The sequence below is a fragment of the Nicotiana tomentosiformis genome, chromosome 6 (assembly GCF_000390325.3).
Source record: "Nicotiana tomentosiformis chromosome 6, ASM39032v3, whole genome shotgun sequence".
Taxonomy (NCBI): domain Eukaryota; kingdom Viridiplantae; phylum Streptophyta; class Magnoliopsida; order Solanales; family Solanaceae; genus Nicotiana; species Nicotiana tomentosiformis.
The window spans coordinates 44,661,499-44,671,815 of NC_090817.1; the positions used below are offsets into that span (position 1 = coordinate 44,661,499).

The 10,317-nt window shown below is 36.1% G+C and overlaps 1 protein-coding gene across 7 annotated transcripts; it reads left to right on the forward strand.

Moving 5' to 3' along the window:
* The first annotated feature begins 1,010 nt into the window (after positions 1-1,010).
* LOC104121006 (protein GET4-like) lies at positions 1,011-10,081 on the forward strand. Of its 7 annotated transcripts, none has more exons than XM_033652761.2 (13): positions 1,032-1,301; positions 1,376-1,455; positions 1,542-1,620; positions 1,728-1,809; positions 3,550-3,648; positions 4,355-4,445; positions 5,049-5,139; positions 5,491-5,574; positions 5,825-5,871; positions 8,641-8,769; positions 8,898-8,982; positions 9,138-9,215; positions 9,865-10,081. In XM_033652761.2, the coding sequence occupies exons 1-13, from the start codon at positions 1,254-1,256 to the stop codon at positions 9,880-9,882; spliced, it is 1,011 nt and encodes a 336-aa protein (XP_033508652.2). In that variant the 5' UTR covers positions 1,032-1,253; the 3' UTR covers positions 9,883-10,081. The 7 variants fall into 7 exon arrangements, 6 of the variants coding, with proteins under 6 accessions (XP_009631189.1, XP_009631187.1, XP_033508652.2 ...); XM_009632889.4 differs by having other exon boundaries at positions 1,033-1,301; positions 4,289-4,445; XM_009632892.4 differs by lacking the exon at positions 8,898-8,982 and having other exon boundaries at positions 1,016-1,301; positions 4,289-4,445.
* Positions 10,082-10,317: the final 236 nt, after the last annotated feature.

The window sequence follows — 10,317 nt, forward strand, 5'->3', positions numbered from 1 at the left end:
TTAAATGAGCAAAGGGAATTGGTGGGCTGGGTAATATATTTGGGCAGAATAGGCAGAAATTAAGTTTCGATTGCACAAAAACGATTAATAAGTTTAGGTCTGATAGGTATTTGTATCATTTTATCTATTTTTTCTCATTACTATGCTCTACTAAGGCCCACACAAAGAGTTGAGTTGAGGGTATTTTATTTCGATTCTAATTGATTCAGTTCGATTATAATCAAAGTTTGACTCAACTCGACTCAACTCGATTTGCATTAAAGTTTGGTTTGGCTTGACTCAGTCAAAATTCGGGCTCGGTTAAGCCGGCTCAGCTCAATGACTCACTTTAGTCGTGTAACAATTACTTTAAAATTAAAATTCATCATTAGACCTAATTTAAGTAAATTAGTAATATTCTAATTTAGTAACAAATAATTACGAAAGTTGTAATCTTGTACTTCTTAATTAATTCGAGGTAATTAAATTTTTAATACACATGGTTATTTAAGACTACTTAGGCGATATGAAATATAATTAAAAAAATTAAATTTAAGAATTCAAAAATTAAAGAATTTTTTTAAATTATACAAACTTTGAATTATTATTATTATTATTATTATTATTATTATTATTATTATTATTATTATTATTAAGCTTGAAATTTCTATTTGATGTTCAATATTGAATTAACCTCATTTGAGTTTGAATTCTAATTTAAATACCAGTTTAAACTAGCAATGCTTATGTTATCTTTAATCAACCACCAATTTTGTTATGATTTAATTTACTAATTTTGTTATGAATTTAATATTTTCTAATGGTGTAGCATTATACATGGAACAACAATAATGAGTTGACTCAGGCTCGGCTCTAGCTAGATAATATTTTAATAAAGCTCGATTGAACTCGTTTTAGTTTCGGCTCAGCTCGATACTATAATAAGCTCGTTTAACGATATTGTTGTAACCTCCTCCGGACTCGATTCGGGCTTGGCTCGATGCCTAAACCGAGCTCTAGTATATGGATAAGCATTAAGTTTATGGTAAAAATAAAAAATTCTCATTCTCCAATAATAGGGAAAAAAAGGTTCTCCATAATATGGTGTTCAAACTTAAATTGAAGTGGTAAAAGCACATACCAATCCCTCCATCCAACAACATGAGGAAGTTGCCACTTTTGCGGCTTTTTGTTTGGGAATTGGGAAATGAGAAATGAGAAATACGTCTACTCCAAACATCCAACAATTGTAGATCCACACAAGTGATGCAAGCATGTTCCGAGAGAGAGTCAGGCGAGTGATACTGCCCCCAGCTCAGGAGGTAGGTACATTACAATGTCACTGCCACCACTGCACTTATTTTTCCTTAGTAATTTTAATAACTGGTAATTGCAGAATATCGATAAGTTGGAGAAGGTTATCAAAGAGGGAAATTACTATGGAGCTCAACAGATGTATAAGTCCACTAGTGCCAGGTTGGTACGAGATTTTTTATATATATATGATTGAACTCCCTGTATTTTGTTAATAATATCCTCCCCCGCACTATATTTGTTCTCAGATATGTGTCTGCTGAGAGATACTCTGACGCCTTGAATGTTCTTCAGTCTGGTGCTTGTTTGCAATTAGACAAGGCCCAGGTTATATTTGTGTTCTCTTCTACTTGTACCATTTAATTTTGACCACAACCACTTCTCGAATAATTTAACCTAATCAGGATTCTTCTACCCTTCTTGACTTTTTGCAGATTACCTGTGGGGCAGAGCTTTCTTTGCTGTTTGCTGAAACACTTGCAAAAGCAAAAGTTTCATATGACGAAGACACTCTAGGTTAGACTTTTCTAAATGTTACGGTTAATTTTCCTGTATTATGCATTTATGTTTGTATTGTCACAATCTTTTTCTCCTAATTTTGTCATTATACAACGGAAGAAAAATAGAACAAAATGAAAGAAAAAGATCCATATCGGCAATACCAATTAGTTGGGATTAAGGTTTAGTCAAGTTGGCATGTTCATTTTTGGTCCAATACTAGGAGAATTTTTTTTTTTTTGTCCCAGTAGAAAAATGTAGAAAATTTCTAATGTTAGAGAACCTGAACTATTGAACATTGGAATAAAATCAGTTCAAATTGAGCAAAATGGATAGTGAGGATTCATATAGCTGCACCCTTCTATTTTGAGACTAAGGCATAGTATTAGTAGTAGTAGTTGTTATTGCTGTAACCTAAGTACATAGAATTAATCTAGAACATTTAACAGACAACTTCATACAGAACATCCTAACATATAACTGCATTAATTCTCTTAATTTTCAGCATATAACATCTACTGCTTCATTGCCATATAGACTATATGGTCTATGGTGTAGAATATGTTCGAAATTGAATTGGCGAATGGGTGATGCCAGGAGCTCTTTGTGATCTGTTGCTGAAGTGGAAATTCATAAGAGGAAGATTCAAAGAGGAGTGCACGGAGTTCCTCATTTAGAATTTACGTGGACAATATGACATGGAAGCAATGGAAGAGCATTGAAGGAGTAGATGGATGGGTGAAAGTGGAGTACTTATTAGTCTTTCAAATCTACCTTATCTGCCACCATGACATATTACAAGTTTGTATCTTATCCATCTTTAAATTCTTTGAGGTTGGAGAAGTTTAAGAAGGATTCTCTGTGGAAAGGTGAGGAAGGAAAAAGGAAATATTGCTTAATTGGATAGAAGAATATGGTTGTCTCTCACAGATGTGGGTGAATTGGGAGTCTTACAATTATTCAATGTTCAATCAATCCTTACTTACGAAAATGATGTGGAGTTTTCAAGCGCTGAAGTAGCTTCATGGATGATATTGCAAGGAAATATGGATGCCAATATGCCATGGTCATGTGTGCTGGTCAATTGGTATTGCATATGTAAAAGGAATGGAAAAGACGCGGATCATTTACTTCTTCATTGTGAATTTATGGTCGGGCTTCTGAGTTTGGTATATTCACTGTTTAATGTCACTTGAGTACTCCAACTATATGGAGGTAAATTTTGTGATCTGGAGATCAGTAGGATAGAGAGAGAAGGAAGGTTGCGAAGAGCTCCTTTTTGTCTCTCTTGGATTATCTGGAGGAAAAGGATGATGTTTACTTAAATAGATGATCAAGAGCTTCTTCTTATGTTACTATATTCTGGTGTACAGAGAATGTTCCCACTTTGTATAGACAGTTTGATTGATTGTTCAGAAGCTGAATGTGAAACACCCATAAACCTTCATATCATCTTGCTGCATATTATGAGATGATTTTTTCGACTTATCAAATAATGTTAGACAAAACCCAGGATGCCTCTAAAGAGTAGTTATTCACTTTGCTAAATTTTGGCACAAAAGCTAAGTAGAACTGAACTAAAAATTATTCCAAAGAATTTCTGCTCCGGATGGTACTTATGTATGGATAGAAATATAGAATGCAAAACTGTCAGACTCCTATTTCTCCTTTGCAGTGTTGCTAAGGAACTTTGGAACTTGTTCATAAATCTATTTGGCTTGCAATGGGTACTCCTAATGGTTTAAGGGATCCCTTCAGCTGCTGGTACATGTGAAAGGTGCGGACAGACAAAAGAACGCTGTGGCAGTCCATTCCCGGCTGAATTTTTTGGACTCTATGGAGCGAAAGAAACAAGAGGTACTTTCAGGGAGAGGCCTCCTCTGTTTCAGCTTCGAAAGCAAGAATTTTGTTGAATGTACATAGTTGGGAAAAGTTTTTGGATGTAAACAATGTAACAAATTTTTGGATTTTGTTGACTCTAAGTATTACACAAGAGTCAATTCATTGTATAGATTTGCATCCTCTGGATGCCTTTAAGTGCAAGCTTTACTTTATTAGAAAAAGAAAAATCCAAAAGAAGTCCATAAGTAGAAAATTCATATTTCAGAAGTGTAATTTATACAATGAGACATCAGGAAGAAAACAAACTAAATAGATTCTGGTGATAAAACATGATAGCCTTTTAGATATTAGAACTGAAAGAAGAGTACTGTTTCCTTAGAATGGCAAGGAAGAGATACTAGCTCTTCTAAAACTGAAGTAGCCAATTAAATCATAACTTGATTGTGTTGCCATAGTTTGAAAGCTAAATCAAGCTATGATGCCTCTGTTTTTGTTGTAATTTTTTTCCCTTTTTTTGGGTTTCCGTTTTCTAATATTAATTGAGATTCATATAGCCGACCCCGACTTGTTTGGGCTGAGGTATAGTAGTTGTTGTTGCTGCTAATTTAATAAGGGGTTTTAAGTGTTGAGTTGGTTTATAATCAATTTTCCTTAGATCGTGTCAGGAAAATTTACAAGAAGTTTCCTCGGCTTTCTGTGCCACAACATTTGGACCTTGCAGATGACGATGACTTGCAAAAACTTTCTGAAGCCATTGCCGCAGCAAAAACACGTGTAGAAGGCTGTTCTTCCTTTCTGAAAGCAGCTATCAAGTTAGATACTCTTTCTTTTGTTGCAGCCAATCCACAGATCTTATCCATTTTTATGCTCTTCTTTGAAAACACGGCTGTTTCAGTTGTTGAAGGAGTTGTATACTAGCAGTATTTGACTATGTAAAATGAGATACTCTTACACATATACCTCTAAATTCAAAGGGAGATGGATTGAAGTTAATATGTCGTTATGTGAATAAAATTAATAGGAACTGAACATAATACTACAGAATCCTGGAGTAGCACTGTCTATAATTAGATATTAATGGAGCTGGTTGCATAATTTTCATTTATACTTTTGATGCAGCAACTTTTTCCTGTTCTTGTGGGATATTCCCTTTGACTCACTAGTCATGCTTCTTTTCGTCCAGAGACATCATTTTGATAAGGATGTCCAAATTCTTCATGGCTCATGATTTTATTGAGTCTTTTGGAAAGGATTGTTTACTAGAGTCTTATTCTTTGTGTTTAGCCCTTCGATATAGTAGACTAACATCCTTGACGCACGTGTTTGTCCTTCTGCAAGCCTTTTATCTTGTCAGAAGTACTTATTCCTTTTATCATACAGGAAGGGATAAAAAATGAACTATGCCTTGTTTGTAGGTGGTCAGCAGAATTTGGTGCGCATAGATATGGATCTCCAGAGCTGCATGACATGCTGGCAGATTATATGTATTCAGAGTCTCCTGAAGTGGTACATTATAGAAGCTGATGCTCTCTAGTTCTTGGTACAAAGAAAAAGTGCTGTGGTTCTGTTTCATAGGTCATTACTTTTTGATTTTTAAGGGGGGTAATTAGGCCTCAGATGACAAAGATGACTTGTAAAATTAATAGCTGCTAATAAAACTTATTATCTTGTTTAACTGCCTTGTGGCACATCATTTGGTAGCTTAAGGAAATCCACTCTTTACTTTTTTTCTTTTTCAAACTGTGAACAAATATGGGTTTCCATTGATTAATGAACCTGAATTTGATGGGGATTTTCCTGAAACTTAAGTTATTATGACTGAATTGCAGTCAACATTGTTGCATCCCTGCTTTGCAGGACATTGGTAAAGTATCTTTTCACTTTGTGAGAGGAAGGAATCCGAAGAAATTTGCTTCAGCTCTTGTAAATTTCATGGGCAAGGTAAGGTTTGGCTGTTCTTGCTAGTATAATTTTTCTGATATATATCTATCACTGGACTCATATTAAAAGCTCAAAAAGCTGGAGTTACATTTTAACTATTGACTGCAAGGAAGATCTTCTTGTCTACCAGGAATTTGCTTAAGAAGAAAGTTTTTTCTAAGTTTTTGTTGCTTTTTGTCAACAGTGGCCTATTAACCACCTGTATGATTTAATTTCAAACCGAGTATAACTCATAATGTTTAACATGCAGTGCTATCCAGGAGAGGATGATTTGGCTATTGTACGCGCTATTTTGATGTGAGTATCTTGCAATATAGTGTTTAGTACCTTGTATTTGGTGGTCCTAACTAAGTTATCCAACTTCTGTTGGTGGACATTCTGAACTTTACACTTCGACAAACTTATGTTCGGTCTCCCAAGTCTGTATTCTCCATAAAATTTCTGGGCATTTACAACTATCTGTGACTACTACACAATTACACATATAGTGGATGCCTGTATTGCATCCAAGGGTGTGGCCTAGTGGTCAATGAAGTGGGTGAGAACCATGAGGTCTCAGGTTCAAATCCTAGCGGAGGCAAATACTAGGTGATTTTTTCCCATCTATCCAAGCCTTGGTGGATAGAGTTATCTGGTACCTGTTGCTGGTGGCAGGTATCCCGTGGAATTAGTTGAGGTGCGCGCAAGCTGGCCCGGACACCACGGTTATCAAAAAAAAGAAAAAAAAAAAAAGTGGATGCCTGTATTGCTTCTGTCTCTCCCCCTCTTTTCCTGACATCCCATGAACAGCAGATTGCATGTACTCTGTTATCTGGCTTGAGTTTCTAACCTTTATCAGAATACTGAAATGGAAAGTTAATGTAACAGTGACATGACTGTAAAAGAAAAATTGAACATAGACCTGCATCCTCAATGAAATGTTACAAACATGTCCTCAAACACAATGCTAAGTGTAATAACCAGATCTAGTAAAAGCAGTATGTGATGGCACAGAAAAGCAGTGACTGAGTTGAAAGAACATTAAAAACAAGAATAAAAGGAGAAAGAAAGAGAGACAAAAGGGCTGTGGGTGGGGAAATTAGCACCAACTTTGAACCAGTAGAGCTTCTGCAGCTTCTTCTTTGAAGTTCAAACCAGGTTTTTCCTTCCCCTGTTCTTCCACTCTTTCTTCTTTTTCATCTTCATATACTACTTGTCCTTTAAACAAGGTTCTCTACTCCTTCGAACCAGGTTCTCCTACTTCTTCAAAAATTCAAGTATCAGTTAGTCGTACTATTGAGTTACTAAAGCAATGGCGATAAAAGTTAGTGTCACTTCATAGTCGTGGCATGTGTTGCTTACTAAAGCAATAATGATGTTTCTACTAAATAAAAATAACACAATTAAAAAGAAAAATAGTAAAACAGTAGCAATGTTTCTAAGGTTTAGGTTTTTATCTCCGTATTTCTCTCTATTTATTCTAAAGCCGCAAATTTTTATTCTTTTGAAGATTTTATTTGGTGCTAGTATTGCACAATCGTGCCAATCCAAAAGATAAAAAGTGAAAAAATTCTATTACACAAATGTTGCAGCATGTGTCCTGGCCGTGGTTGTGTGCGAGAAATGTCTGAGTCAAACAGGTACCTTAAATTTGGTGTCTGTGCTTCATGCAGCTCCAACAGTAATTTCCCCATTCTAATAAAGAATGCAGTGAGAAGCCTTTGGGTTGCCTGGTAGTGCAGCTACCTGCATGCTCTCTTTGTTTTAAAGTAGGGGTGGGCATAATACCGACCGAACCGAAAAAACCGGCCGTAAATTTTGGTTTTTAGGTGTCGGTTTAATCGGTTATTCGGTTGGTGTGTGGTTTATATATTTTTAAATTTCAGTATTCGGTGCGGTTAACGGTTTTGGTGTTTCGGTTAACCGAAAAACCGAAGTTTTGGGTAATATTTAAGTTATTTATAATTTAATACTAAAGTAAAGAGGGACTAGGGAGGCGCAACAACCACTGCCAGCAAGTTTTAAGTTATTTAGTATTAACCATTGGGCTCAAACCCACCTCCTTTTTAGCCCAATTTGTATTACCCAATACCCACAAATCTTAAGCCCAAAATTCACAAGTCTAATTTCTATCTTACGGATTCCTACTTCCATAGTTCCATTTCACAATTTCTAATTAGGGTTCCTGACTGGCTGACTTCCTTCCTCCTCTTGCTGGTTGCTGCGCCTGCTGCCTAATGCCGAGTACCGACGCCTTCTTCCTCTTCTGCCGCTCGTCGCCTCAACGCCTCGTCCTCTGTCATTCTTCCTCAGGTTGCCAGGTATGTAGGAAGTAACCTTTTCCCTAGTTCCCTCCTTCTGAGTTCTGATGTGCATAAAAAGAAAATTGCATTGTGTTGAGAGGCAATTGCATTAGCTTTTCTGAGAAAGGTAACGAAGCCAAGACAATTGCATATTTGCATTAGCCATTAGCTGCTGCCTGCTTCTGTATAATGGGGCACCACAAGACTTATTCCAAATTTCCAATGTAACAAAAAGCTTATTCCAATGTTTCAATGTAACAGAAAGTTTATTCCAATGTTACAATGTAACAGAAAACGAGCAGTCATGAGTCAACACATAAAAATCATGCACCGTTAGTAACCGGAAATAACCGAACTGAACCTTGAAAAAATCGTACCGAACCGTAAATACTTTGGTTTGGTTTGGTTATTAATATTACAAAACCGAAAACCGATAAACCGAACCGTACATTCATACTAACCGACCGAACCGACCGACGCCCACCCCTATTTTAAAGAAACTATTAGTTCAGTTAAGCTGTACATTCTCCATGAAAATAAATTGGGATGAAATGACATTCAAACTGGCCTAGGTATTAACATGTTGTTATAAGAACGTATATCCACTCTGAAATGACATTCAAACTGGCCTAGGTATTAACATGTTGTTATAAGAACGTATATCCACTCACACCTTGTTTCAAAATGGGACCAATACAGGTGCTGGTGAGTGGTGACACGTGATTTTTGCCTTTGATATGAAGGTTGATCCAATGGTTCTATAGTTATCTCTTTGCTTTGGCAGGTACTTGTCTCTGGGAAACCTAAGAGATGCTAACAAGCTCATGGATGAGGTGAAAATGGAAGTGGAATTGAAGAATCTTAATTTTCCTAGCTCAGAATTAACCCAGTTTGTGAACTATCTCCTCCTGACGTAAGTTCCAATCATGCTTTGAACACTAATCGATTTTTCAAGTGTTGAAATTAAAATTTCTTTTCTACTTCCTTTTAACATTATTAAGCTGTGTCATTCACAGTTCACAAACTCAATTCATGATATAGGTTGCAGAGGGATGCTTTACCTCTGTTTAATATGTTGAGACAAACCTACAAGTCTAGTATAGATAGAGAATCTACATTTATTGAAGTGAGTTGCTACCTCTTATTGAGATATTTCCGTACTTTGTTAAATCTTTTCACATGTTTCTCTTTGTAACTAATGTGATGCATAAAAATAAGACTTTTCTCTTTCAGATTAATGTGATGGTTTTCCTCCTAATGTTTAGTGTTTTTGTGGTTTAGTTACTTGATGAAATTGCAGAGAAGTTCTATGGCGTTCGACGTAGAAATCCTCTCGAGGGGATTGGAGATTTCTTCAAGGTAATGGTATTCTCACATTAGGAAGTTTGGCTAAATCCTAATAGTTCATCTCGAAAAAGTATGTGTTTCTTTTTTGCGGAACACAATCCCCCAGCTACACTTAAAATACTTCCTTGAAATATACTCATCTTCCCTGAAATAATTTACTAACGTGAATTGGTTAGGTTTTCCTTACTTATCAATGAGGAGTGAGCTTCACTTGCTCAAATCTGGTAAATGTGATCAAAATCCATTACACCTCCAAACCACTAACCCTATGACAAAGTGATCTCTTACCCCCTCGCCCCTCCCTCAACCCTTTCAACGTGAGTGGCTTCCTCATTTATTCTCTGATCACTTAATCTGAGTTCTCTAAACGAATTAAGAATGGGGGGTTACTTATTTTGAAGCCCCTTAGGTTATCTTTGTCATCATATATAGATGGATTTGGAGGAAAGAGTGTTTTGACCAGCATTGGCGATAGTTCTACCTAAGTGAAGCACATATTAGTTTGGTGGAAAAGCAAACATTTATTTTTAGTCCATATATTTAGAGGTATTGCTTTGTAATGAAAACACAAGTGTGACTAGCCTGTTGGTGAAATACCATTTTTTTTTCATGTCTGAATTCAAAATTTTCGTTGGTGTGTGAAACGATTTTAATGTTACAGATGATGGGAGGCGAATAGGATGCGACACAGATCTCTTCAATGTAATGGGAGCTCCTTGTGCATTCTGCTCCTTTTCGTTCAGAAGGAAGACTCAAACTCAATTATTCGTTCTTCTGGTTGGCTTAGTAATGGAGCAAATTTCTTTTTCAAATTAATATTCTACTTTTGACGATGCACTATTTGAAAATTAGAATAAAAAACGAACTTGAAATCAGAATGTGCTCAGCTTCGTGCTCTATTTCCTCGGAACTACTTGGAGTTAATAGTGTGTTTATGAAGGGAATGAAGAGAGTGACGCAGTACTAAAATATTAAGTCATCTGCAATATTACATGTGATATCTCAAATTTAGACCTTTTGTATGGCATTACTTTAATTACTAAAGTGAACAGCTGCGACGGTTTGTTTTCCATATGATATTAGATCGTTTGGAAATGGACTAAAACGTTCTTAG

What these genes read in the sequence shown, in the direction of transcription:
- LOC104121006 (XM_009632889.4), top strand. Translation starts at nt 1,254, where the DNA reads ATGTTCCGAGAGAGAGTCAGGCGAGTGATACTGCCCCCAGCTCAGGAG. An exon ending in TTGTAAATTTCATGGGCAAG is followed by an intron (nt 5,575 to 5,824) that starts GTAAGGTTTGGC and finishes TTTAACATGCAG; the next exon opens with TGCTATCCAGGAGAGGATGA. An exon ending in GAGAATCTACATTTATTGAA is followed by an intron (nt 8,983 to 9,137) that starts GTGAGTTGCTAC and finishes TTTGTGGTTTAG; the next exon opens with TTACTTGATGAAATTGCAGA.